This window comes from Musa acuminata, chromosome BXJ3-4 (assembly GCF_036884655.1).
Source record: "Musa acuminata AAA Group cultivar baxijiao chromosome BXJ3-4, Cavendish_Baxijiao_AAA, whole genome shotgun sequence".
NCBI classification, from domain to species: domain Eukaryota; kingdom Viridiplantae; phylum Streptophyta; class Magnoliopsida; order Zingiberales; family Musaceae; genus Musa; species Musa acuminata.
In genome coordinates this window covers 40489230-40516681 of record NC_088352.1, presented here as the reverse complement: position 1 = coordinate 40516681, position 27452 = coordinate 40489230, and the positions used below count along the sequence as shown (strand labels likewise).

Sequence of the window (27452 nt, the reverse complement as noted above, 5' to 3'; positions counted from 1 at the left end):
GACTTTCAAATGGCATAAATTTTATTATGTTTTTAGTTTGATATCAAAACATTTTTGTTATATTTGTCTTTATTTTTTCCTGATGTATGATTGATAACAAATAGTTTCACATCTAATTTCAATATTTATATAGCTCACCCTTTCAAAGTAATTTCACAATTAATGGAACTTATGCTTTCACTATCTTTAGAATAAAAATCAATACATCATATCTCATTCATGATTTATGTTTTTGAATAAAATGATATTTATAAAAAATATAAGATGATATGATGTCTTATGTTCAAAACTTATCCATGCTATATTTGTAAAATAATAATAATAATATAATTCAATAGATTGTGTATTATCTAAAATTTGAGATCTTATGAATCATTTAGCACCCCTCATTTTAAGAATATAATTCAATATATCAGTTCTATGGTATGACCACTTATACATCACCAAGAAAAAATAATATATCTTTCAGGAATACTACATGCAATCTATCCCAAGATATGTAGTCATTCATTCTTCATCTAAACAATTAAAACAATTAATAATTTGAGGCCATCTTTGCATGCTTTGCTTTGGTTTGTGATCATTGCCTCAAGCTAAGTATCAGATATGCTTATCAATGATTCTAAGAGTCTCATTTGCAAGTAAAGCACCACTCGATATAAAAGTAGCGTATTGTTTGATTAAATGTTCTATCATTTTTATACTTATAATAGCACATATTTCCGTATAATGCATTTACAAAGAGGTAAGAGAAATGTTTATCTCGAATCAAGACTTAGTATTAAGACTTGATACGTAAATGTTTAGCTAAATCAAGACTCGATAAATAACAAATATGATAAGCATGAGGGAGTTTGGTCAATAACCTAGTCATATCAATATTTTGTCGAATATAAAATATTTGAAGAATATTTTTACAATATAATGAAATATTTTCCTAATTTGATCGATTATAAAAATTCATTTGCACACAGTAATCAAGATCAGAAGCTGCTTACCCAGATCACCCTTACTCAACTCCTTTATTAACTTGAGTGTGAGATGAATGATATCATATATCTTATCCGATCATAATCTTCTTATATGTTGACGTGATAGACTTTTTTTTATACTAAAATTCTTACTCACACAAGTCCAAACTAAGTTGGATTGATCACATCTTTCCCTAACACAAAGAATGTGCATCACTTGATGTAAACTATCATTGTCAGTGTTAATAAGTACCACCGGTTAAGACATTCTGATCTTTTTATGGTCCATTTGTGGCCTAAAGAGTTCCTCTCGTCCATTTCAAATTCAGAGAGGTCTCCGGTAATTATCGTACCTCTTGTACCATATCTTCATGATATGTGGAATTTTTAGTGTCCATTTGGAATGATATATATCAGGCTGAAAACTGTACCCTAAATGAAAGAAACATAAGAGGAGTCGAATAAGCTGTGCTCTTCGGCAAACAAAGGGATCGCAGTATGTGATCGAAGAGAATGGTATGCAGTGATACTTCTGCAGAGAAATTAACAGGAAGTAATTATAGCTAATTCTTTCACCTGTAGAGTCGAAAAAAGATGGTATTCAAATGGGAAATGGGAGAAGCCATCGGTCACGAGTACAAGCTCTGTAGTAAGAGATAGGGTCTTGGAAGAACATGGAAGACATGCTCATGTGCAGCCAGCAAGCGTGCATGTACAGTGTACTCTTCCTCTTCTTTTTCTTCTTTGTTGACATGACTCATCAACCTCCTGGCCGAAATGTCACGCACGCACACAGACATCTGCCTCGTGATCCATCTTCCACGCAGCTCCACTCCAGTGTGCGTCAACATACAGCCATCGTAAATACTACAAACCCTAGAGAGAGGCTGAACTTTCTCAGGAGACGTCATGCATGCTCCAATATGTACATTGAATGGGTGTTATCAGAACACAGGAAAGATGCTCTCCTTGCCTGCTTGCTCGGGTAATACCAACAGGGCATTCATTGTTGTGTCACACTACACTGGGAAAGCCATCCAACTTTCCCAAAAGGAGAAGAAAAGGCTCGACCAACGACCACACAGCATGTAAGCGAAGCTCCAACCCCACCTGTCCCCCATCTACCACTGTGTTGAAGACTGCATGTGCCTCCCCGTCACCTCCCCTCATCATTGCTGCACCCACTCGTCCTCGCCTGAGCGGCGACTGCTTGTTGATCGGGGAAGACGTCCTTTCCCAAACTAAAACGAGGAGGACATTAATGGCGGATGAACGCTGTGGCTGGGGGAGGTGGCGGTTTCTTGCCGAAGGGAACAGGCGGCGGTGCCACGGTCGAGATGTTGACCCCAGCCGCAGGTCCGCCATGGAATCCAAGGGGGCCACCAGGGTAACATGGGCAACGTGCCCTTGCCTCGCGTGGGGTCCACCATTGCATCCTCATAATCGGTGAGGCGGGTAACTCACGAGGTTTGCGAGCCTCAGAGCGACAATTACATATGTATTAATCCTTTAATTTTAAGTTACTACTTTTCATTAATCTTACAATAATAATAATAATATAATTAATGGCCTGCAACGGGAAACTCGAAGTGGCTCCGCATGTGCGAGGCGGGACCCAGCGGTGGCCGCATGTCACGAGCCCGAGCAGACCACGTGGACACGTGCTGAGCCAGATCGCCTCGAGCCCCGTGCGCCCCATCGGTGTGGGGGTGTGATCGCAATTAGGACAACATGTTTACTGTTAGAATTCCCTCTTTCGAGAGTATTTTTTTCCTCCATTACATAATTAAATCGATTAATATGTCTAAATGTCAGCAATCTACGCTGACATGCCTATCATTTGACATGATGAGCAGCAAAGATAAAGAATTGATTTAAGATTCGCATCAAATAATGTGAAATATGTATAAACGAATCAAATTGATTCGCAGCAAATCAATTGGTGGTCAACATTTCGGGTCAAAATAATCATGTGCGGTTGCCCGATTCAATCACTGCACATGCAACTGTCACGTCAAGTCCATGTCATCTTCTCCGTCTTCCGTGGCGATACATCACCAATCGTCTCGATCTAATCGTGTGAGATCAGATCGAGCTTTGACAACAAGCAACGCGAAGGCAGCCGATCCGACGCGAGCCGGTCTGCGATCTATGTTGCTCGGAGAGCGCCCATTGGATCGCAAGACATGAACAGATTCGCATTTACTCTTTCGCCTTAATCGGATTAGTATGACGCGACGAGTTCGGCGTTGTCCAAAGTCACGAAGTCGGGCGGGCGGTTGAAAGGGAGCCGAGGTCGAATAGATTATGTGCAAAAGCACTCGTCGTCAATCTCTCTGTCTGATGGCGATTGGATGATGGTCGAGAACAGCTGTCTCCAATTCACCGTCAAATTGCTTCGTCACCCAAGTCTGCACGCTATTATCATTTATATCCTCTCATTAATTCGTGCGGTATATATTTTCTGTTTCCTCCTCCGAGCTTTCCGATCTCCCTCTTTGGTCCCTCCCGCGTTCACTTGTTGTCATCCGCCGGATCGAGAGGTTGTTGGGGGCTTTCTTGCTGGAAGAAGAGCTCGAGGGAGTGGAAAGATTTGATCTTTCTTCCTCCCTTTCGGTGTTTGGGGGTTGATCGAGTAGAAAACGCTTGTTCTGGAGGGGGAAAAAGGTCTGTGCTTTTGGGAGAAAAGTGCGATAATTCTTGCGTTTTCTGCTGGGTTGACGGTCCGGCCGTAAGGAACGTGTTTTGCTTGGGCTTTTCGGCTAAGAAAAGGGTGTACTTTGGTGTTTTTGATTTCCTCCCTCCTGGATTTACTCCTTTTTCTTCCTTTTTGGAGCTGTGAGCTGTTTGGTGGCATTTGCGGAAGAAAAGCGAGGGGGGGTTCGAGCTTGGGAAGCTATTATCTCTAGATAATCTTTCGCAGTGTTTTTTTGGACTCAGGAATTGGAGTCCTCTTCGGGGACGGAAGGCAGATAGATAAAGAGAAAGAAAGAAACGGTGAAGAAAAAACCCTTTTCTGCTCGGCACCACCGCGCCTCCCGGGCCTCAAAACGAAGATTTAGGCGTTCCAAAATGCTTGCTTTTACTGCTTGGAAGACGATCTGATAAATGAAGTAAAGAAGCGAAAATGGAGTTCTCTTCAGTCCTGTAGGCTTCAAAAGCACCGTTTTTTATCAGTATTCTTGCCCTTGGAAAGAGGTTCGAGTTCTTGAGCCGCTTTGGAGGAAGCAGAGGGAGCTCATTTCGGGAAGACGATAAGGTACGCTTCCTCTCACTACTTCAACTTCCAATCTCCACAAGTATAATCTACACCGTATATGTATCTCTATTCTAGTGAAAGGACCTATCCACAACCAAGACGCAGATGCTTCTAATTAACATACAATTTCAGATATCTAAGGGAGATATAATCTGGATGTTGAGGGAGGAACAGAAAGAACTACTTCACCATGTATTTGAATAGACATCAGTGGGATTTGGAACTGCAGTCCAAGTTGATGGTGCTCCCGTTTGGCCAGAAGAAATGGAGCTGGCATGAGGGGTGTGTCCAGAACGTGAGGGAGAGAAATATCCCCACCCTCCACCGGGTTCTTGCTTGTCCGTTGAGGTCGAATGGTATGACACCCTTTTTCAGTGCCATGTCCATGGTCTCCATTGCCACCTCGTCCAGTGGGATCGGTGATGACTGGAAGAGATAATTGAGATCGAATAAGCTGTTTTTGGCAACATCGAATGGATTAGCACGCAGCTCAGCAACATCAATCCCATGGAACTGGAGAATGAAGCTCTGGTCGGAGAAGATGGCATGGCATCCTAGGCTGGTAGATCAGGTAGATGGCGAGCACGACGATACCCGTGATAATAACAACTATTGCTAGGATAGCACACAGAATAGCTGCTAGCCAGACTAGCCAACTGGTGTGTTGCCCGCGCTCAGAAATGAGCCATGGCATCGTGATCTGCAATGAACATCATCCAGGGATAGGTTTTGCTACAGCCCTTTTATGTTATGGTGTAGGTTTGATAAGGAGGTCAATTGGAAGTTTGGACATAAGGGAGGATCCCTACCCTGGGGTTCTTGCACCCAGGCTGTGCAAAGATTAGTATCTTCTTTGTCCTGGTGGAGGGCTATTGGTTTTCTCTTCGAAAGTATTTGTAAAAGGGCCATGATAGCTTTACTGTTTGCCAAAGAAAATGCCATGTTTGCCTTCTGTAAGCCAGTTAGCTTTTTTCCTTTTTGAGGTACCACCACTAGCCACAATTGATCTGCAACCTTGCTGAGTATGCAACCTTTTTGGCTTTAGATCTTCCTTAACATCTATAAATTTATTTCCTCTTGTGGTCCATCTCGACAGTTTTAGAATAGATTATTGTGCTCATGCCCATATAAAGGGTGTTGCTAGGTGGAGATTGGATTGATCCGGAACTACTTGTAACTTAATATGGTGAACCGAAAGCACAAGCTGTAGCAGATATGTTCAAACCTGAAAGACTCTACTTGTGTGTATGTATATGTCCATAGAGGAAAGAATTTTGAGCAAGGTTCTCTTTAATCGATGGAAACCATTGCCTTGTTTTGTCCTTGAAGTAACCTTTGATATACCTTGATCATTTAGTTTTAGCATCTTCTGACCATGGAAAAAGAGCTTGGATGCCTGGCAGGAATAGAAACTTTAGTCGTTACGCATGTTAGATAAAACTAACTATGGGCAATTAATATTTTCTTATATCCTCCATTTAGTTGAAAATGAGCAATTAATACCAACTTTATTCTTTTTCATTGAAAATGCTCACAAACTTCTTAAATCTTCAATGAATGAAGTTCCAGAGGTTCTGACTTGAGTTGCTCACTATCTGACATAATTAGGGCACTGCAGTTCAGTTTCTTAAATCTAATACTTGTGCCTCTATAAACAGATGCTGATCAGATAACCACTTCTGGAAGACATGGGGAAGTAATACTTCAAAGAACAATGGATCCACAAACTTTTGTCCGATTGTCAATTGGATCCCTGGGACTTAGATTTTCAGTGGATGCTTTAAAGGCTAGGCGAGGCGCAGTACATGCATATTCTAAATGCTTCTGTGAGATCCGCCTGAGGGGTTTTCCCATTCAAACAGCACCTGTGCCTTTGATATCATCCCCTGAAGCCAGTCCAGATCCTGACAGCAATGTTATACTCTTCTATCTTGAAGAGTCTGATGTCAAAGCACTTGCACTTCCACGATGTTTCAGGACTTCTCAAGCGTATCTTGATATTGTGGTCTACATGGGGAGGCAGAGTTCACATTGTGGTGTCACAGGTAGAAAGCAGCAAATTGGGAGTCTCAGGTTAGAAATAGGTCCTGAGTGGGGTTTGGAGAAACCAGCATTGCTTCACAATGGTTGGATGCATATTGGGCAGAACAAACGAGAAGCAGAGAAACATGGACCAGAGCTTCATTTAAAGGCGAAGCTTGACCCTGACCTAAGATATGTTTTTAAATTTGAAGATGAAACTACCTTGAGTCCACAAATAGTTCAGCTACAGGGTACCATTAAGCAACCCATATTCAGCTGCAAGTTCATCCAAGACAGACGGTATAACAATCTCTTTTTTGTTATTTTTGGCTTTTTCTTCACTAAGTGGTGTTATAATAGTACACATTGCTACTTGTACGTGTAATTTTGTATTTTTGTTTTCAGATTTCAGTGGCGTTAACTTATGCTCTAAAACTTTAATCATTAGGTTTTCTTCTGATAATTAGCAAAATTTTCTTATCCTATAAAAATATGTTCAATCGTATTACTTCTTATCAGAACAGGATTCTAGGTACTTTAAGAATGCATTGGTGTCCAAAATACCTGTGGTAAGTAAACTTATTTTGCTCTGGTTGCTTGTAGATATATGATGTTTTCTTTACGAAAACCCAAGCCTTCTCTCCCTATCTTTGCATTTCTGTGTTGGAGTGTCTTCGGGTGCAAGTTTCTCATTCGATTATTGTTATGTTCTAGCTTCCTTGTTGGAAACACATTCATGATTAAATATTAATGCAATGAAAATATATTCCTTTCTGTTTAGTAGTAAACTTTGAATTGAGTACCTTCTTTGCTTGTTGGAGAATCAGCTAGTGTGATACAATTTAGTAATATCTTACATAATTTCACTCGGAAGTGGTTGTAGTGCACATTTCTGCTTATTTGTCGATGCCAACCAAATGGTAATTGACATCATATATGTTTTTCTGATGCTTGCATATTTGAAGCATGCCATCTGCTTTCATGTCCATTCATTTTAAACCACCATCAGTTGTCTATGATTAGAAGCAGCTTTAGACATTCTTCATTCATTTTTACTAATTACTCAGGTTGGTTTTGTTAATTGTTTCCTTTCAACAACAGAACATCTCCACTGGATATGATTAGTGGCCACTGGAAAAACTCAAACACTGAAAACCATGATGCTGAAAGGAGGGAAAGGAAAGGCTGGAAGGTTATGATCCATGATCTCTCTGGCTCTGCTGTAGCAGCTGCCTTCATGGCAACTCCATTTGTCCCATCCATGGGATGTGACAGGGTCGCTCGTTCCAATCCAGGTGCTTGGCTCATCCTCCGTCCTGACCCCGTCAGCTCCTCGGAGAGCTGGCATCCATGGGGTCGACTTGAGGCATGGAGAGAGACTGGACCACGGGATACCGTGTGCCTCCGCCTCCACATTCTTCCCGAAGGCCAGGATGCTGGGATCCTTGTTTCTGATGTGGCAATAAGCTCTGATAAGGGAGGAGAGTTTTACATAGATATGGATAGGCAGATGCCTGTTGGCATTCCTGTGGGAAAACCACAAGGCAGCACAGGCGAGTTCTGCTCAGCATCTTTGGCCCCCAGGGTTGGTAGATTTGTGATGAACTGTAAGGTGCAGGGAGAAGGGCAGTGCAGCAAACCACTGGTTCAACTTGCAGTTCAGCATGTGACATGCGTGGAGGATGCAGCTATCTTCATGGCTCTTGCAGCTGCTGTAGATCTTAGCATAAAAGCATGCAGGCCCTTTGGAAGGAAGTCCAAGAAAAAAGGGATTTTCCATTCTTTCCCAACATTACAGGGTATGTGTCTGTTTTCTCCCATCTTTTTATTTTTATTTTTTTTCTTTTTTGCATCATTACTTTTGTCATTTTAATCTAAACCTGTGGCATTTGGTTGGATTATGTGCATGAATAGCACAAAACATCACACATATGCAGTACACAGATAGATTATGACCTCGTAGGCTTATTATACACTAGGTGTGGAGATAACTTAGATGTAATTCCTAAAGAGTAAATGGCTTTCATTTGAACTTCTAGCATTCCATTGCAGTCAAATGAAAGCTTTCTTGCAATGTGAATACAACTTTTGTATTGAGTTGGATACCAATGAATTTATCAAATTTTTACTGCTTCCTATTGCTTATAGTGTTCGTTGGATTCCATAGTTAGGTTGTGATCATTTTCTGGGTGGAGAATATTTTGCATCATAAAATCCGAGGATAGAGATTCTTTATCCATATGGTCCCCCAAATTTGCAACTTGGGAGTTATAATTTGCTTCATTATGATCAGCACTGATGATATTTCTTTTCCCTTAGTATATTTGGTGCTTCATCACTTATCAATCAAAAAGAGGCAAATCATATCATATTATTTATTCTTTTTTCTTGCTTATTTGTCGATATGAAACACTTTCGCTGCGATGGCAGTGAGTGCAGGACCAGATCATGATTCTCGTGAGGCTTATGATCTGTTCTTCTGTCAATTTGTTTATCTGATTCCTTTTCAGCTAATACTTACGAATTCCCTCAACTTTCTTGTTTCAATGAATTTGCAGGATAACTTTTCTGGTGGTCTAATGATGATTGCTACATTCCATCCACTGTATGTTTTCTTTGTAATCACATTGCTTCGAAGGACTGTTCTCCTGTATCATACCTTTGTGATGTATCAGAAATAACTTTTGGGCAGCTGTTGTTTGACATCCTCAAATAATCCTGATCAATGTTGTGAACTTTCGATGGATAATTTAATATTTATGGTCTAGTGCAGGTTATAATATAGGTATGTAATAGAGAAAAATTAGTCATTATTATACCCTTTGATAAACTTAAGCTTGACTGTTTCCCTAAATGACCAATCCTGTGTATACTTCAAAGCATTGTCGAAACATTTGGCTGTTGTTTGAGTAGATAGAAATTGTGTAATTTATTCCCGTCATTTGCTTAGTCTTAGGAGTCACATGACATGATTTATAGTCTATATATCATTAAAAAGGTAAATTCAATTCACGACGTTTCCGTTGATACAAAATATGGGAGGAGTATATATATATATATATATATATATATATATATATATATATATATATATATATATATATATAAGTTTTGAATAATTTATGAGTGACTTTATTTGGAAAAAGATTAAAATATGAAAGTGATTTTTCTAAAAAACTGAAAAATATGTATACTTCAAAGCATTGTCGAAACATTTGGCTGTTGTTTGAGTAGATAGAAATTGTGTAATTTATTCCCGTCATTTGCTTAGTCTTAGGAGTCACATGACATGATTTATAGTCTATATATCATTAAAAAGGTAAATTCAATTCACGACGTTTCCGTTAATACAAAATATGGGAGGAGTCTATATATATATAAGTTTTGAATAATTTATGAGTGACTTTATTTGGAAAAAGATTAAAATATGAAAGTGATTTTTCTAAAAAACTAAAAATATTTTTGTTGAGAGTGGGATTTGAACCCACGCCCTTTCGGACCAGAACCTTAATCTGGCGCCTTAGACCAACTCGGCCATCTCAACGTTTATTAATGATTAATTAAAATAAATTTACTTATACTAATATTTATAATATCTTAAATTATCCCCCTAGATCATTTACACAAAATACCCACATAATACATACGTATTAGCCATATTAGCCATCCCTCCATTTCTTTGTATAATCATGAGAAATATTATTCCAATTATAATTTAATATTATTAGTGTGTGAGTGAATCAAAACCAATTATTTCCCTCGAGCTAAATTAAATATAAATATTTCGAACATATTCTTTCAAGCTTGTCGAAGCTCGTATTCATAGTTGTATGTTACATAAGAGATATCCATACATCATAGCAAATATTGAAGTGTTTTTGTGGGAAGAGCTATCCATACATCATAGCCTTTGATAACTATTTATATGATGAACGTGAATAAAAATAAAGACTTGTTAAAAAGGGTGCCAATTAAACCAACGGTTTGGATCGAATCCAATTTAGCGGACTAAGCCCGACCGGTCTGGGCCGGACAGTGGTAGTATCTTTGGGCGAACGGATGAGCGTATCCGCGTCCCGAAATTTCAACCCGAAATGCCGCTCCCACCCACAAGGAGACGTGGGGGCCACAGATGGTGTGAGACATGTGGCTGATCTCGTGCGTGAAGAATGTGAAGATAGTGAGTATTGATCCTCGAGTGGTCAAGGAGCGCTTTTTCTTTGCTTTGGCTTCTTAGGGTTGCGATGCGATGCGGTGAGAGTAGGGCGTCGTCGCACCACCCACGGGGTGGAGAGAGTGAGGAGATCGGAGCGCGATAGAGACGGCAAGGCACCGAGTTACGGCCGAAGCTGGAAGTAAACTTGCCTTACCTCTTCCGAGTCACCTGTTCTGTTTCGATTTATCGAATCCATTTCCTCGTTTCGTTCGATTCGTTGCTCGTTAGGGTTCCTTCCCGTTATCTTTCCGCTCATTTCTTTCTCTTACTGAGTTTTCCCGTTCCTCGCTGTTTTTGATGATCTATGATATTTCTCTCGTATCGTTCGTCTTCTGGATCACTTTCTGCGTTCTCTTGTTGGGATTTTCCGGATCAATTTCCTGCCTTTCGCAGGTTTCGAGTAGTAGATCGTGGGAAAGATGGTTTCTTTGGTCACGGAGTTTCAATTCTTTTGTATTGTGTTTGGTTCGAGCTGATTGGAGTGGATTTATGTATAGTTGATAGCTGTCGTACCTTCCCACTCACTGTTTTGCTCATGTTTTTGAGCTGATTATGATCTTTTTGCAGTTTGGGATGATGGATGGTAACCCCCACGGCGTTAATGGATTGATAGAACAGCATGTGGAGCTCGAGGACGACAGCATTAACTTCTGGACGACACTCGGTGTCAGTCCTCATGTCCACGTTGGGGAGCCCGAGCATCCTCTTGTGCCACAGCATCACCACCACCACATACAGCAGCAGCAACAGCAGTCTCTTGAGCTGGTGGAACAGTCAGTCCGAAGAGAGCTTTTCGCAGTGGAAGGGGATCGAAGACTAGAACCCTTTGTTGGTATGGAGTTTGAATCTGGAGAGGCTGCAAAGACTTTCTATATAGCATATGCTGGACGTGTGGGCTTCTCTGTTCGCATTGCCAGGTCACGACGGTCGAAATGCAACGAGTCCATCATAATGCTGCGATTTGTGTGCTCAAGAGAAGGGTTCAGCAGAGAGAAGCGTATTATTGCTGGCAAGAAGACGAGGAAACGGGCTGCTTCCATAAGAGAAGGGTGTAAGGCGATGCTTGAGGTGATTCGAAGAGGTGATGAGAGATGGGTCGTGACGAAGCTCATGAAGGAGCATAATCATGAACTTGGGATGCCAAGCAGGGTGCACTACATTGCCACAGAGGGAGATGCTGTGATGGATCCATATATCGGGATGGAGTTTGAATCTCTTGAGCTTGCCAAGACATTTTATTATGCATACGCAGGCCGTGTGGGTTTTGAAGCTCGTGTTCGACAGTCACGCCGATCATTGCATGATGAATCCCTTAAAATGTTGAAACTTGTTTGTTCAAAGCATCGCCATCATTCAGGGAGGGATAATGGTAGTGATGATAACAAGAGGGTACAGATTCAAGATCCGTCGAAAGAAGGTTGTGATGCACTATTTGAGATAATTCGGAAAGATGCTGACATTTGGATGGTTTCCAAACTCGTACTGGAGCATAATCATGAACTGAAACCTTCTTTGCGAAGCAAGGTTCGATGTGTCCGATCTCAAGGAGAGATACTGGTCATTGCGAAAAACTTTGCTGATACCTGCAATCTTCTGCTAAATGGCCAAGACACACAGCATCCAAGGGAGATTCGGTATAATAATTTAGGACCAGATGATGCTCAAAATCTGCTTGAATACTTCAAGAAAACACAAGCAGATAACCCTTTCTTTTATTATGCTGTACAGATTGAAAATAATAATTGCATGACCAACATCTTTTGGGCTGATTCTAAAGCTCGAATGGCTTACTACTACTTTGGTGATGTTGTTAGATTTGACACAAAATACATAAATGACAAGGAGCTGATGCCTATTGTTATGTTCACAGGTGTAAACCATCATCAACAACCAGTAGTTTTTGGATGTGCTCTGATGGTAGATGAGACAGAAGCATCATTTACTTGGCTTTTTGAGAATTGGCTTGTAGCAATGCCTGCACTGCATCCTGTCTCATTGATTACTGAACTAAACAGGACAATTACATCAGTTGTTGCTAAGACATTATCACAAACACATCATTGTTTTTGCAAGGCACAGATCTTAAGTACCATACAGGAGGAATTGCCTGATTTATTTTCAGAACACATCCCTTTTCAAGGAGAATTGAAAGCATGCGTTGATGAGTCTGAAACGATTGAATCATTTGAATCATGCTGGGATGCAATGATAAATAGGTATTGTCTGAAGGAGAGTGCTTATATGCAATCACTATACAATATCCGTCATCAATGGGTTCCAGTCTTTGTAAAGCAAACATTCCTTGCAGAAGTCCCTGGATCACAAAGTTGTGAAAACTTTGACAAAGTTATTGAAAAATATTTCACAACAAAAACCCCCTTACGGACGGCTGTTAGGCAACTATCTCAGACGCTTGCAAACCGGTATGAAAAAGAAGCACAAGCTGAGTTTGTAACATTGTTTGAAAAGCCATTTTTGAGGACTGCATCACCAATGGAAAAACAGGCAGCTGGTATCTACACAAGATCAATTTTTGACAGGTTTCAAGAGGAATTTGTTGAATCTTTGGGTTATCATGTGGATAAAATAGAGGATGGACGTATTAGTAAATATAGAGTGATGAGAAATGAAATTGATGATGAAATATACAGTGTTGATTTTAATTCCACTGAGAATAAAGCACACTGCAGTTGTTTCATGTTCGAGTTTTCTGGCATTTTGTGTCGACATGCGCTAAGAGTCTTTATAATCAATGGTGTTCGTGCTCTTCCTAATAATTACATATTGAAACGGTGGACAAAACATGCTAAGAGTGGCTTTGTCTTGGATGATTACGGTGTTGAGCTCAGAGGTAATGCTGAGGACCCTTCAATAGCACGATATAATGATCTCTGCCGTGATGCCATACGATGTGCAAGAGAGGGAGCAACATCTACAGAATTTTATGCAGTTGCAAAGGATGCTCTCCAGAAGGCTATAAATGAGATAGTGTCTGCAAAGCAAAAGAGAGGGCAGCAAACTCTGCAGAGTTTTATTACTTCACAGAAAAAGCAAACCAAAAAGGTTGTGAAGATCACTCCTAATAAAGATGCCTCTGGTAAGAACTTGAAGAAGCTAACATCAACAAAACTACTGGCAGAGAATGACATCAGATGATACAGTGTAAGATGAACCACGATATAAATGTCTTTTTGTTGTTTCATCAGCATAGTTTTAGGCTTTTAGCTATAGTATTATCTGTTGCCATTCATAATGCTGTAGAAGGTGAGCTGTGTATTATCGGGATGGAGCATATATGTACATAGGTGCACAGAAATACTGTTAGTAGCTTAAGTTCTGCCTGCATTTCAATGTTTGGGTTCCTTTTTGTTTTTTTTTTTCATATACTTTTTTGTTGGTTAGCTTAAAGAAAGTTCATATGTCCTATAAAAGTGGCCTAGTAACTTTCTTTAAACTTTTTTTTTGGGTTAAAAGGTCCTCCGATTATGTAAATCAGCATATCATCTTGTCTTTTAAGGTGACAGCATCATACACTGGTAAGAAGACAGTCTACAGTGTATTGCTTCTTTCTTTGCATTTTGTTGTGTTTACTCTGGCATAATGGAGGCAAGTGTTGACCAAGGAGGATTAAGAACCTTGTTCTGTTATATGCTAACATCAGGAAGCATGGGAAGTGTGATCGAAGAATAATGCGCTAATCGTTGACACACTTTTTTTGTTTCTTCTTATTTTGGCTTTATTAGGACTTAATGTGGTACAAAAAATCTGAACTTCCATATATCCCTTAAATCTATGGGATAGTACAATGGTTTAATAATAATTCAATGGCCATGAGATGGATGCCGAAGCATAGCCTGTATTCTTCTTTCTTTTATTTATTGTGTGTATGCCGGTGTGAGTATGTTGTGGGTTGAGGTTTAAGATCATAAAATGGGCTTTGTGTTCCCATATGTATAAGTTGATTTTGTATTCTGACATCGAGCATGTTGTTAAACTTGTCTTAAAATAAAATGAATTTGGTTAGTTTTATCTGATACACATGATCTTTTTTTTAAGCATTAGTTGATTCTAGGTGATGTAGAGCTGTTCTAATGATGAGGTTACATTACAGGCCTCAAAGATTGATGGAAGTCTTTGTTGCTTTCTTGGGACAGTTGAATTTTTTCTTGCTTCCTTGAAATCCTGAGCTCCACTCGTCAAGGTTGGACTTCAACTATCCTCTTTTGTACGGTGTAAATATAGCTCTGGTCACATGAATAGCCATCTTATGTTCTCATGTATACCATCTCTCTGCTCACAGTACAGTGGCTATGTGCATCTTAGTAGATTCCCCTTTCTGTTTTTGTCTTGATAGTTGGGATGCTTTTACATGGCTGAAAAGTGCAACTACTTCTTTGTGGATTGTTGTGTGTTTCTACTGTCTCTTGGAATATTAGTACTCATGAAACATATCTACCACCATTTTGGAACTAGTCACCTTTCTGTGGTTCTTACAGATGAAAGTGATCATTGTAGTAATCCCTTGGTTACATTATTACTTTTCCAATTCATTTATCCTGTATCTGAAGCATGATGTATTTTGGTTAAATCAATTCCTTAGTCTGTGTATTCGTAGTCACGGAGATGTTTTAATTAAAGCTCATCACCAATATTAGCTCATTTTCTATGTTTCCGGTTTGAAACTTCAGCATAATTCTATGGTGCATTGGATCAGATCGAGAGATCTTTTTTAGCAAAACCTTCTGAAATTTTACAGTTCTGTCATTAGAATTTGATGAAATTTGATTCTTTATCTGGTATCCAAAGGTCATCTTCCATTCTCATCCAGTGCATGATGATTTTGTATGTGGAAATTACATTTGATTTGTAAGATTTTTCTGAGCATTTGGTTTTCAGTCATTGAATTGGTCACAACATGATTCTTTATCAGTTCAGACAATTATCTACTGCCAAAGGTGACATTGTTTTATTGTGTTCATTATAACTCAAACCTGTAAGTTTCAGATACCTGAGCAGCTACAGAGACAAGTCTCAGCCTCTCTCGGGTGAGTCTCTTCATTTCTGTTCTTGTTGTTCTCCCCATGCTCAGATATGGCTGAGTAGTCCAATATGGTATGACCGAAGATCTGAGATAAAAAATAATTATCATATGAGAGCGCTTCAAATCGGATCATATGAGAGCCAATTGATTCATGTCATTGGGTTATTTGCTGAACCATTCAACAGGTTTGACTATATATTTAATAATTTCTCAAATAAATATAATAATATATTAGATTAAGATATAAAATATATGAATAGAAAACTTGGGAAATATTTGTAAAAAAAATGTAAATACTTTGATGATACATAAAAAGTTGGGAAATATTTGTAAGAGTCAAACGGTCTAATTAATCAATCCGAAATCGGAGACCATCAAATCAACGGCAACTGCTGATTCGACATGCTAAATGATCAACACACTTCCATCTGCAAAGATCACAACAATACACCGAATCAAACTAATGTTCCAATCATCAAAAAATTGATCAGGTCTCACAAAATTTCCAATCAAACCACCCACAGCTCGGCTCAATTTTGAAACACCGACCCGACCGGTCGAGCCGGGCCGGTTCGTGTCTTATCCTGACGCCATCGCACTGTATCTAATCTTTCTCGCGTGCGTTCTCTCACCTAAGCGGCGGCGTCGGAGGAGGCTCGTCCACGGTGCTCTTCTTCGTCTGCCTGCAGCGTAGCCCCGAACTCCCCCGGAGGACGGCTTGGATGGCGTGCTTGGTGCCGCAGTTCAAGGCCCCTTCCTCCGACTCCCTCGCCAGGCCCTCCCTCCCCTCCCTCCACCGTAAGCAGACTCTGATCTTTGATCTGCTTCTTCTTTGGCCTCTGGTAGATTCGTCCCGGAGTGCCCTGTTAAACTGATTGAGGGAGCGAATTCGAGTTTGAGCTCTGTTTAGAGTCATTTGTTAATGATGAGTTCGGTTTTCCAATGCCAATAGATGAGTCGTGCTATGTCGTGTTTCCTTATCTAAGTGGCTTAATGGGGGCGGCATTTTCTCGGTTAATTGCTATGGATGGAGGCTTATTGCTGATGATCTCATATAAGATTTATTAGTAGCTAACATTGCGTTTGAATTTGACTCCTGTACTGCGCTTAATAGTTGAAGTGGTGGTAGTTTGATCTGACAGACTGAATGCGCTTAATAGCTATCAAGGTTTCGATCATCAATGAAGTCTAAGGATAAAAGAGAATGGGATATATCTAAAGAATACATTCGAAACTCACAGTTTACTCATGGTTTAGTGTAGCTAATGTATCTTTCAGATGTAAATTGATTCGTTAAATTGGGAATTTTCTGTTAGCATTTGTGATTTAGTGAGTTGCAAAAGCTACATTGGTTTTTCATACATGATGCAGAATTTGGGAGTAATATAGTTTGAAAAGCATGATATTTAAGCCTTTTGAAAAGGTAGATTGGAAATGCTAGTTCAAACACAAGCATGATTTAGTTAAGTTTGAACAATGAGGTCTCGCCAATACAGGATCTAGGATGAGTCATACAAAGTGCAACCTTAATTTTGCAAGTAAAGAGGTTGTTTCCAGGACTCCTATCTGGTAACTGAGATGGCAAAGAAGAAACCTTATTGTGACTCCAAATGTCGTCTCTCGTCATGAAACACGATACTTAAAGAATTACTCTTTGGTGAATTTGCGCTTCAACAGCAATGACCACAAACCATAATGTCCCAACTATTTAGGTTGACAACATGGATCTTTTGCTGCCATCCATTGAGTTTGTGCTTCATCTTCTATCAGAAGATTGATATGTTGATATGAGAAAAGTTCATCATGTACTCCTTAACTGGACTTAAGATCTCTTGAAATGTTCTTCTATAGAGTCATTGTACTTGCTCATTTGTAAGGTTAAACATGATACTAAGAAGATTCAATCCTGTTCCTTTGACATGTTGCGCAAGAAGTGATGTGATTAAAAATAGGATTTTTTTTTATCACATCAAGGTCAGGTTAGATTTATCCAACTTCACATGATGGAGAATGCCTTTTTGGGTCCCGAGGACCTAATCAGCTTTAATCACAAGAAACATAAACTAGTAAGGTCAGTGATTCTGGAATGCTATATGCTCTCCTATATCTACACGGCTATTCCATCGAGCTTTTTGAATGTTAATGTACACTGTCTTGAGTTGTTTATCTTATTTGATCTAGTTTAAAGCAGCTAATTTTTTTTAAAAAAAATTTGATTGCAGCAAGGGCCAGAGAATTTGTTTGTTTCCGCAGTCGGTGTGTTTTATCCCCTACAACTGCTGTAATTGATTTTGAGCGGATACCTAAGTTGGAAGCTCATTCAACCTCTTCATCCACCTGTGCCATTAGACCATTAACATATTCTGGATCTGTTGGTCCACCCACCAAGGTCAGTGGTTGATTCGTGATACATTCCAGAAATTATAAGAAAATGATTTTTCAAGTCATAAGATTTGAAAAAGATATATTTGTGTATGTTAGTATTCTCGGACCTGTCTCAAGAGTTTTTGACACATTTTTAATGTTTTAACCAGAGGTACTGGAAATATTCCCAGGTGAATATTTAGTTAAGCGACACTGTAAAGGTTAAAATTTTTTTGGTGAAAAAGAAAATTTGTAATGATTTCCTACCACATTCGAGCCACTCAAAATTGCCAATCTCACTTGAGAATATGAAATGTTAGAGATTTAGTTTTTCTAACATCAAAACATGAAGCCTCTGTTATTGAATTGTGCTCTTATGTAGAGTTTAGAGGTCCAAACCCAAATCTGAAACCACATTAGTTGATTTCCATTGGGCTGCACTCATGCATCCTTGATACTTCATTTTTGCTTAATTCCTGTGCAGAATTTAACTTAGTGGTGCTTTTTAACATAAATCTGATAAAAGAAAAGCTCATAATTTTACTGCTTGTTAACTTTACTAGGCAAATCCAGATCAATTTTCCTTAGCTCAGTTAGGAACATCTCTTCTGTATTGTGTTCTCAGACTAGCATTGAAGCAACCTTGGCTTCGGAAACACTTCTTACATGTGATGAGGCAGTAATAGCGGCTGCTGCTGCTGAAGCAGTTGCTCTTGCTAGAGCAGCGCTTGAACTTGCAAAAGATGCAGCTCAGATGATAGGGAAGAACCTGTCAGCAGAAGTTGAGAAGCTGGAAGAGACTCCATCAGAAGCTGACATCAAGTGGCTTGAGAGGGTTAGCCTTACTGAAACAGAATGGGCTGGCTTTACCAACCATCCTGCTGCAACAGAAACTATACCATTTGAATATAATGTTTCCCTAGATCAATATGCAAGTACAGATATATCCAGTTCAACATTTGATGAACCTGAATTCCAAGGGATGCAACATATTGAAAACATCGCTGTGAGATCTGGGCGCCAAATTGAGAGAAGAGCTAGAAGAGCAAGAGCAGCAGACAAGGCTACTGCTGGTGTTATTTCTTTAAAGTCTGGTTCCTCTGGAAAGAAAAAGCGTTCTGCTTTTCAGGAGATTGACTATTCAGATCCCTTGCGTTACTTGAGGGGAACAACAAGTACATCAAAGCTTCTCACAGCAGCCGAAGAAATAGAATTGTCAGAGGGAATTCAGGTACGAACTAATGCACTTGAAGTTTCAAGCTGTTTATTGCTACAGATGTCTGTGAATGGCTTAGACAACTTTCTTCCTTGGTTTGTCTGTTTGTATTATTACGACTTGTAGAAAGGTTTTATTTCTATGGAGTATGTGTGGTTGTAGATATAATTACAAAACATGAAGACAAGAAAATGTATATTTATTACATTACAATGAAGCTTGCAGGTTTTCCGCTGATTGTCTGCATCTGCAAAATCAGAGTGGTATTCCCTGTGGCTTGTTTTTACTATTTGAACTGTAAAAGGTCAAAACTGAGTGGTTCTTTTTAACTTCGGTCAACTTTGATAAAACATATTGGCCACATGATATGTTGCTTTTTTGCAAAATGATTCCCTCAGCATCTAAAAGATAACCACAAAAAGCTCTAGGTGCAAATTCAACCATGATGCAAAAGTCTTTATCCAGACTTTCATCTACGTCTAACTTTTTCTTCTTACTGAATGTCATCAGAGTCTACTAAAGCTAGAAAGGCTACAACAGGACCTTGCAGAGCGAAATGGTTGTCAACCAACCTTTGCCCAATGGGCTGCAGCTGCTGGAATTGATCAGAAGACTCTGAGGAAGCGCATAAACCACGGCACATATTGCAAGGATAAAATGATTAAAAGTAACATACGACTAGTTATATCAATAGCAAAAAACTATCAGGGTGCAGGAATCAACCTTCAGGATCTTGTTCAGGTGCTTCCTTATATTAGATGCATGGGGATTGATTTTTCATTGTAGTCTTCTTGGTGCAGTGTCTAGTTTCAGGATGTTGAATTTTGAATTTTTCCTGCAGGAAGGATGCAGAGGCCTGGTAAAGGGTGCTGAAAAATTTGATGCTTCTAAAGGCTTTAAGTTTTCAACATATGCACATTGGTGGATCAAACAGGCTGTTCGTAAGTCTCTTTCAGAACAATCCAGGACTATTAGATTGCCTGTAAGTTTCCATTTAATATTTTTATGTGGATTTTTCAATTGGTATCATGCATTTCTTTAGGAATAGGACAGAAACCAAATGCATTAGAGAAGACAAACATAGATATACTGTGAGTGCTATAAATAATGGACACGCACGCATGCATGTGCACGCACACACACACACACACACAATATATATATATATATATATATATATATATATATATATATATATATATATATATAATTTCTTGTATATTATAAGAATTTAGCTCCCATAACATGCTAAAATTCAGAATGCAGAGGCATGCATGATATCACTATGTTGTTTATTGTGCTGTAGTTTTCTGTACTTTGGCTCCTGAGAAAGTGGTCAGAGAATAGTGTTCTCCTTCCATTTCTTTCAGTGCCTTGTTTAGGTGTAATTCCTACATGAATTGAAGATCAACATTCTTCATTACGGAATAGACGTTCTTAACCTTGAAAACTAAGTGAACAATGAGAAAAGTTATGTAATCTAAAGGTCAGTCTCTAAGCTAAATGTTAAGGCATTAATTTCTAAATCTCATTCACCGGAGAAACATTAGGGTTCTGTTTGTACTTGTTTCTGGATATCCAAATGTGAAAAATAAGTATCTCTATATTGTGGGTTCCACAGTTTCATATGGTTGAGGCAACTTATCGAGTCAGAGAGGCCAAAAAGAAACTGTACAGTGAGAACGGAAGGCATCCTGACAATGAAGAAGTTGCAGAAGCAGCTGGGTTATCAATGAAGAGGCTTGCTGCTGTGATGCTGACCCCTAAAGCTCCAAGATCTCTGGATCAGAAGATCGGAATCAATCAGAGCCTGAAAGCTTCAGTTTGTCACATCCTATTCTAGGATTTTTATATACATCTTTTTATCATCAACCAATCTAGTTTTTAGTCTCATGTACTTTTGAGTTTAACCGGTGTAGTTTTCCACAGGAAGTCATTGCTGATCCTGCTGCCAAGACATCAGAAGACATACTCATGAAGCAATTCATGAGGGAGGATCTGAACAAGGTGCTGGATACCTTAAATCTGAGGGAGAAGCAGGTCGTGAGATGGAGATTTGGGCTTGAAGATGGAAGGATGAAGACGCTACAAGAGATTGGAGAGTTGATGGGAGTGAGCAGGGAGAGGATTCGGCAGATAGAGTCCTGTGCTTTCAGAAAACTGAAGAGCAAGAAGAGAACAAAGAATTTGCGGCAATATATAATTTTGTAAGTTATTTTAGATCCCCCGATGTCGCTGCACATTCTTTTCCTCACAACCAATCATCAGAACTTGTAATTCTCCCATTCACATTTTGTATATTTAAAATTCAATGTAGAGAACTGCAATTATCTAACGAAAGGCTCAAGAATTAGCAGTAGTCGATCTGTTTTTTCTGGTTGTAGTATGGCGGAAGCAGCGACTTAAATAGACTTCTTTCACATCATTAAGAATAATCTCTATATTTGTGGAATCCATTGCTCAGAAGTTTCAACTCATAAACTGTCATCTCTAAACTTATCATCAAATGGTTTAAAATATTATTTTTTTGGGAATTTAGTTGCAAAGAGTAAGGATCCCAAGGATAGTCCTATTAATTGTCAAAGTCATACAAGGTAAATTAGTTAATATCATTAAGATCTATTGGATTCATCTTGGGTAGGATTTAGTATACCATATCAATATAATATTTTAAATGTAAACTTATTGGATGAGGTTTTGAATTCTTATTCTATGAAAAGTGGGTCTCATGACGGGTATTAGAAAGGTACTCCGCCTCTATATGTTTTTGGTGTTAAGTACATACAAAGCATTTTTCTCCCAAGTAATACAGTGTGGTATTTATCGATTCGATCAACCATTGGGATGCGGATCTACACTCAAAGCTAGATGATCAAATCCGATTTGTTATTTATTATTATTTTATTTATTTATTTATTTATTATTATTATTATCATTATTATTTATTTTAAATGTCCTATCATATGATGTATTAGGACTTGTGACTCAGTTGTCCTTCCTAAGGAATCCTCATTGTGATACGTTCCAATAAATCTCTTTGTCCTTTTTCTTCATCGTCTATTCTTTTTCTTTTTCTTATTGGATCTTCTTTGTTCCAGTTCTTCCTCGCACCTTGCCTTATCAATACCTATATCAGTCCCTCATGGATTGATGTGGATCTGATATCTAAAATTGAATGATGCATCATGGATTGGCGTGGGTGTAGTATCCGAAATTGAATATCAAAATTTAAAACATTTGTCATCATTGTATGAATATAAATAGAACGAAAAAAAAAGGAATACTTGCAAAATGGAATGGATATCGCAAGGACATAGTATCATTGATCTTAGTAAAGATGATAATGCAACTGGACTGATGGTAATACATATAATCCATCCATCCATCTGCAACAGAATCGTATATAATAATTTTCAGCAGCTCATCGTGGAGGCACATCAGAGAATGAAATAAAAAGTTTCAGTGAATCTGAAGCCTCTAATTCTGAAAAAACAAAAGAAGAAAAGATTTGATAAAATTTCAGTAACTCCTGCTATGAACTTTTGGTGTTCTCTGGATAGGTTAATCCTAGTCTATGCTATCCAAACACCAAATAAATGAAGTTCAGTCTCAAACATCCAACAGGCCTGCTGAGATTATGCTGTGTTAGATATCAACTCAGTGTAACACATCTTGTAGAAGTTTAGAGGAAAAAACAGAGTGACCATAAGAGTGAAACACCTTCATTTCACAGAGAAGCCATGAACTAAACACAGGCAGAGCTGCCAACAAAAAAACAGATTTATCTTAATCGTAAATATTTCTGCAAAGGCCGGGCAAATAAAATCCACATACAGAACAAATTTTTCTACTTTAACCAGTCCGTTTATTGGCTGCCTTCATTCTATCTCTAGTAACTTTCATGAACCTGTTTCCAATTTCAGTCTGTGGTCATCGGTTCGGACATGCAACATCTAAATCGAGCCTTTCGGACAGTGCTTACGATCTCCATCTCTGCAGTCTCCAGCATTCTAACAACCTCGGTGAAGGGAGGACGCACATCAGGGTTTGCGTCCCAGCAGCGGGTCATTATCTCGCCAAGCACCGGAAGGCAATCATGCGGTATGATCGGTCGGACACCCTTGTTAACGACAGCAAATGCTGCCTGCACAGCTGTCATGTTCTGGAACGGAAGCATACCAGTTATAAGCTCCCACAACACAATGCCAAAACTGTAAACATCAACTTTGTGATCGTATGGTCTATGCTGGATCATCTCTCTGCATACAAGACATTAGTCCAATTAGGCAGCAAACTGGATCTGACAAAGTAAAAACAAAACAGTTGTGAATTTTAGTTGGAAAAGCAAAATTCTGTTTCAACAGTTGGATATATATATATATATATATAAGAGATAAGACAAGATAAACAAATAAGGTACTGAACTATCTGTACTTGCTCAGACATATTATGATCATGATGCCTCATTACCACATTAATATTTTTCATCAGAAAAAAACCAAGGTTTCTCAAGCTGGCCAGAAAATTTCAGGCTGCAAAGGAACAGATGGAACACAATGTTTCACAAGATCCTAGAGTGAGCTTAATCCAGTTCATCATAATAGACTGCATCAGATATGCCTAAATAACTCTGTTGAACAACGGAACCACCAAACATCAACTGCATTGACTAATTTGAAGCAGATGTAGGAAATATAACAAATATACCAAATGAGAGTCAAGTTTCTACAAGTATTCATTTTGAACAGAATATCAATAAAATAATTTTTCAAGTACTGTGTTGCATATCTATTATTGTTTTCTGAAAAAAAAAATAGCCCACTGTGATATCTGAAGTTCCATGTAGAACAAGATGATTTAAAAGAAAAACTTCAGAAAGCCTTGGTATGAGAAAGGTTATTTCCCTATTGGCATCTAAATTTTAGAACAGGTTTAGAAACAATCTAAATTTTACTATTGGCATCTATGCATGGTAAAGCCTGCATGTAGTGCACCATTATGGGCCTATTCAATGCACATGCCAAGTTATACTACTAAACACAAAGTGCAATGGTGTATCTGGCAAGGAAAGATGGGATCATCACACCATACTAGAGTCGAAAGTGAAGACCAGTAGTTAATGAATAAGACATGAGAAATAAATATAATATATCTATCAGCACAGTTTTACCATTGAAAAAGTTTTTTGCATTAGTAAAACCGAACACTATGGAAAAATTAACTTGAAGCAAGCCACTAGACTCCATATAACAATTTATGACCTCAAGAAAAAATAAACAAAGTTAAAGACCAAAAAGAATATACAAAGCTAATGACACAAGGAAAGAAGCCTCAGAAAATTTTGTTAATTGAAAAACCCATTCCGGAAAAACCAGACATAACACTGATCCTGCATACACGTGTCCTTGGAAGCATTACCCGCAATTTTCAGTAAAAGGGAATCAACAAAAGTTAATCAAGAAAAGTTCCATATGCCTAACTAATCAAAGATTATTCAAGAAACAAGTTCATTCATCAGCAAATTAATCTTATTTTCAATATTTTACTTTAGGAACACAAGTTGATGAGCCAACCCAATGGAGCAATTTATATAAGCTTTGCCTCAAAAGAGATATATGAAAACAATAATATAACAGAACTACAAAAGGCATCAGTACTGCCAGTCAATACCAGCTTTCTGCTCAATAGAAGTCTCAAATAAAGCACTTGACACCAAGTAAGCACACATGCACAGAAGATGTTGGATGCCATTTGCATAACCATAGAAAATATAACCATGAGATCATCAATTATCTATGAAACACAAGTAATACACTGTAAGCCTAAATTAATTCAAACCAGATGTGTGAGTTGGCTTTCTTTCTTGCATTTTCTGAGGCAAAAAGCTCCCTTCCTTGCATTTTTCTCATCCAATAGTAAGATCCCCTATAAAAGGAAGATATACTACGAAAAACAAAACTTAACATCACAGTTTTAAACAAATTAAAAAAATAATTCTAAGGGGGTTTCTGATTGTCTTTAACTACACAGACCGGGAACCTTTTGTATATTGGGTGTGACGCTAAACTGGAAAAGGGATTTTCATCAAACTTGTTTCTCCAATTTTCTTGTCAGATTTTATAAAACAAGAACATAGAATAGCAAAAGCATGCTTTCTTAAAATTCATTCTCAACAATTTGCATAATTATATAAGTAACATCCAACAATGACAGAACATATGAAAGTAGAGGTAAAATCTCACAAGCATTGGGAGGTCTAATTTGCAAGAACAGGAATATACACAATATATTCATGGAACCACAAGATCCTAGCATCTCAAGCAGCTATCATAGAAGGATTTTTTGTCACATATATACAAAAGAAATTGAGACTAGCAGGCAGAATCTTATCCATTATACTTTCTCCATCTATATCCAAAAGCTTAACTTATAAATTATAACCTAAATATACAGTAAGAAGTTTTATTTGAACCATCTTCCAAAATTTATGTAGCAGGTCAAGCAGAACTAGAACATAAATTGCAAACAGAACTTCTTAAGAAATTGTCATGATGACACATCAAGAAAGTAGAATTATTCACTTACGGAGCCATCCAACGGTAAGTTCCAGTCTCCGGCGTCATCCCTTCAGTTTTCACCTCGATACGAGCCACTCCAAAATCAGCAATCTTTATTGATTTGTCTGTGAAAATCAGAAGATTGTCTGACTTGAGATCCCTGTGAATGAAACCTAGCCCATGAACGTAGGCCATTCCCCTTGCGACGTCAAGAGCCTGTCTTACTGCAAGCCTAAGTGGCACTGACCTGTTCTGTCTCTTCATCAAGAACTGCCTCACGGAACCACCCTTAGCATACTCAGTTACAATGCACCACACAACAGGCTTCCTACAAGCGCCGATCAACCTCACAATATTCGGATGCTTCAGAGTGGCCAGCATCATAACCTCCTGCACAAACTGCTGCTCCATCAATTGTGCTCTTTCTAGGTCATTATCTGGCCTCTCCAGCAGCTTAATAGCTACATCTTCTCCATTGTAGGTACCCTTGTAGAGCTTCCCAAAAGCCCCTTGAGCAAAGGGCAGACCCATATTGAGCTTGTTAAGATCAATGGTCCACTCCTCATAACCCTGCAGAGTCTCCGTGGGGTGTCGCATGTCCAACAGGGCATGTACCAATGCATCACCAGTCAGCCCCGGGTTAACCCTGCCAGGTCGGACGACACTGTGGTCAACAGAGTAATTCGGGGTGGCAATCTGGCGGAGACCGGGGTGGTTGAGGATGCCGGTACGCGAGTCACTCGACCCAACGCTACTGGCGTCCCTTGACATAGCCATGGATCCACCATTGACGCTAGTCTGCATGCTGTTGATGCTATCAATCGACATGTTTGAGCCCTCCCCGAGCTTCCGATAGTACGCCATATCATAGAAGCTGCTTCCGTTGTCGATCCCTCCAACGCTACCCATGATTCCAGGAAATCTGGGGCCTTCCAACATCTCTGATCCGGACAAACCCGTTCCGATGAGCCAAGCCCCGATCTTCACACAGAACCCAGCATTCGAGCTTCAATGCAAGTCCCAAGAACCTAGAACCAGATCAATCCAGTTTTCGCTTCGTCTTATACACAAAACCTCAACTTTCGACCAAATCCACACGCACAGCCACAAAGTGAGACGAAATCAACAAGAATCGAGGCACCACTTTTCCGCCTGTTTCAAGAATTACCGACAAAACCGAGTTGATTACCTCCGAATCCACTACATCTAGACGCAACACCTACGATAAACTCCACAAGGGAAATAGAAACCAAATCACAGAAAAACAGCAAGCATTAAGCGGGGAAACGATCGAAGACTCCATGAAAACCAACCAGTGTCGACCGAGGGGCGACGGATTTCGACGGGACTTACCTCTATCGAGAGAAATTATCTCCCGAGATAAAGACCGAGGAACAAGCCAGGATCGCGAGCGCGCAAGGCGGGGATGGGGGAAGACGAGGAGGAACAGCGAGTAGGTGAGCACTTGTGACCCCTTTCTTCGAGGACCGGAGAGGGACACGACGACCACGCAGTGAGCGAAGAGCGAGTCGTTTCCTTCTCTCCCTCTCTCTCTCTCTCTCTCTCTCTTTCTTCTCGGTCTCCTTGCAGCCATTTACTCGAGTTTTTTTTTATCTTTTATTTTCTGGGATGGATTTTTTACGTCATGTTTAATTACTTTTTTTGGTCGGCGTGGTCGGCGGACGCGGGTCCGTTAAGCTCGTTTCCTCGCCGTATTGATGCCCCGATTAAATCGCCAGCTTGCATGCATATTCTGGAGGAGATCCCGTTGTTCTTTCGCGGATATATATATATATATATATATTA

The 27452-nt window shown here is 39.2% G+C and overlaps 5 protein-coding genes and 1 non-coding gene across 10 annotated transcripts; 3 read left to right on the top strand and 3 right to left on the bottom strand.

Moving 5' to 3' along the window:
* Positions 1-3251: 3251 nt before the first annotated feature.
* Positions 3252-9034, top strand: LOC103983151 (uncharacterized). Its single transcript, XM_009400331.3, has 4 exons — positions 3252-4230; positions 5889-6552; positions 7354-8051; positions 8811-9034. The coding sequence occupies exons 2-4, from the start codon at positions 5945-5947 to the stop codon at positions 8813-8815; spliced, it is 1311 nt and encodes a 436-aa protein (XP_009398606.2). The 5' UTR covers positions 3252-4230; positions 5889-5944; the 3' UTR covers positions 8816-9034.
* On the bottom strand, positions 4239-4954 carry LOC103983494 (uncharacterized). Its single transcript, XM_065148122.1, has 2 exons — positions 4758-4954; positions 4239-4684 (listed from the first exon to the last, which is right to left on the bottom strand). Exons 1-2 carry the CDS (start codon positions 4922-4924, stop codon positions 4438-4440), a joined length of 414 nt encoding a protein of 137 aa, XP_065004194.1. The 5' UTR covers positions 4925-4954; the 3' UTR covers positions 4239-4437.
* Positions 9035-9715: 681 nt separating the features above from the next.
* Positions 9716-9796, bottom strand: TRNAL-AAG (transfer RNA leucine (anticodon AAG)). The gene has a single exon. It is a non-coding gene; the product is annotated as a tRNA-Leu (tRNA).
* A 671-nt stretch (positions 9797-10467) lies between these two features.
* LOC103983153 (protein FAR1-RELATED SEQUENCE 9) lies at positions 10468-14944 on the top strand. 3 transcript variants are annotated; one of them, XM_009400332.3, is made up of 3 exons: positions 10468-10607; positions 11036-13630; positions 14580-14944. In XM_009400332.3, exon 2 carries the CDS (start codon positions 11042-11044, stop codon positions 13622-13624), a length of 2583 nt encoding a protein of 860 aa, XP_009398607.2. In that variant the 5' UTR covers positions 10468-10607; positions 11036-11041; the 3' UTR covers positions 13625-13630; positions 14580-14944. The 3 variants fall into 3 exon arrangements, with proteins under 3 accessions (XP_009398607.2, XP_065002589.1, XP_065002588.1); XM_065146517.1 differs by lacking the exon at positions 10468-10607 and adding an exon at positions 10608-10691; XM_065146516.1 differs by lacking the exon at positions 10468-10607 and having other exon boundaries at positions 10715-13630.
* Positions 14945-16110: 1166 nt separating this feature from the next.
* On the top strand, positions 16111-21448 carry LOC135635508 (RNA polymerase sigma factor sigB-like). Its single transcript, XM_065146618.1, has 7 exons — positions 16111-16307; positions 17732-17898; positions 18499-19104; positions 19600-19830; positions 19931-20071; positions 20711-20911; positions 21019-21448. Exons 1-7 carry the CDS (start codon positions 16232-16234, stop codon positions 21298-21300), a joined length of 1704 nt encoding a protein of 567 aa, XP_065002690.1. The 5' UTR covers positions 16111-16231; the 3' UTR covers positions 21301-21448.
* A 1341-nt stretch (positions 21449-22789) lies between these two features.
* On the bottom strand, positions 22790-27230 carry LOC135585701 (serine/threonine-protein kinase STY13-like). Of its 3 annotated transcripts, none has more exons than XM_009400338.3 (3): positions 27000-27230; positions 25675-26674; positions 22790-23348 (listed from the first exon to the last, which is right to left on the bottom strand). In XM_009400338.3, the coding sequence occupies exons 2-3, from the start codon at positions 26583-26585 to the stop codon at positions 23009-23011; spliced, it is 1251 nt and encodes a 416-aa protein (XP_009398613.2). In that variant the 5' UTR covers positions 26586-26674; positions 27000-27230; the 3' UTR covers positions 22790-23008. The 3 variants fall into 3 exon arrangements, with proteins under 3 accessions (XP_009398613.2, XP_009398612.2, XP_065005279.1); XM_009400337.3 differs by having other exon boundaries at positions 25675-26865; positions 27000-27229; XM_065149207.1 differs by having other exon boundaries at positions 25675-26798; positions 27000-27229.
* Between the last annotated feature and the right edge of the window lie 222 nt (positions 27231-27452).

What these genes read in the sequence shown, in the direction of transcription:
- LOC103983494 (XM_065148122.1), bottom strand. Translation starts at nt 4,924, where the DNA reads ATGCCATGGCTCATTTCTGAGCGCGGGCAACACACCAGTTGGCTAGTC. An exon ending in TGCCATCTTCTCCGACCAGA is followed by an intron (nt 4,685 to 4,757) that starts GCTTCATTCTCC and finishes TGCCAAAAACAG; the next exon opens with CTTATTCGATCTCAATTATC.
- LOC103983151 (XM_009400331.3), top strand. Translation starts at nt 5,945, where the DNA reads ATGGATCCACAAACTTTTGTCCGATTGTCAATTGGATCCCTGGGACTT. An exon ending in AAGTTCATCCAAGACAGACG is followed by an intron (nt 6,553 to 7,353) that starts GTATAACAATCT and finishes TTTCAACAACAG; the next exon opens with AACATCTCCACTGGATATGA.
- LOC103983153 (XM_065146516.1), top strand. Translation starts at nt 11,021, where the DNA reads ATGATCTTTTTGCAGTTTGGGATGATGGATGGTAACCCCCACGGCGTT.
- LOC135635508 (XM_065146618.1), top strand. Translation starts at nt 16,232, where the DNA reads ATGGCGTGCTTGGTGCCGCAGTTCAAGGCCCCTTCCTCCGACTCCCTC. An exon ending in CTGTTGGTCCACCCACCAAG is followed by an intron (nt 17,899 to 18,498) that starts GTCAGTGGTTGA and finishes TTGTGTTCTCAG; the next exon opens with ACTAGCATTGAAGCAACCTT. An exon ending in ACCTTCAGGATCTTGTTCAG is followed by an intron (nt 19,831 to 19,930) that starts GTGCTTCCTTAT and finishes TTTTTCCTGCAG; the next exon opens with GAAGGATGCAGAGGCCTGGT.
- LOC135585701 (XM_009400338.3), bottom strand. Translation starts at nt 26,585, where the DNA reads ATGTTGGAAGGCCCCAGATTTCCTGGAATCATGGGTAGCGTTGGAGGG. An exon ending in ACTTACCGTTGGATGGCTCC is followed by an intron (nt 23,349 to 25,674) that starts GTAAGTGAATAA and finishes TCTTGTATGCAG; the next exon opens with AGAGATGATCCAGCATAGAC.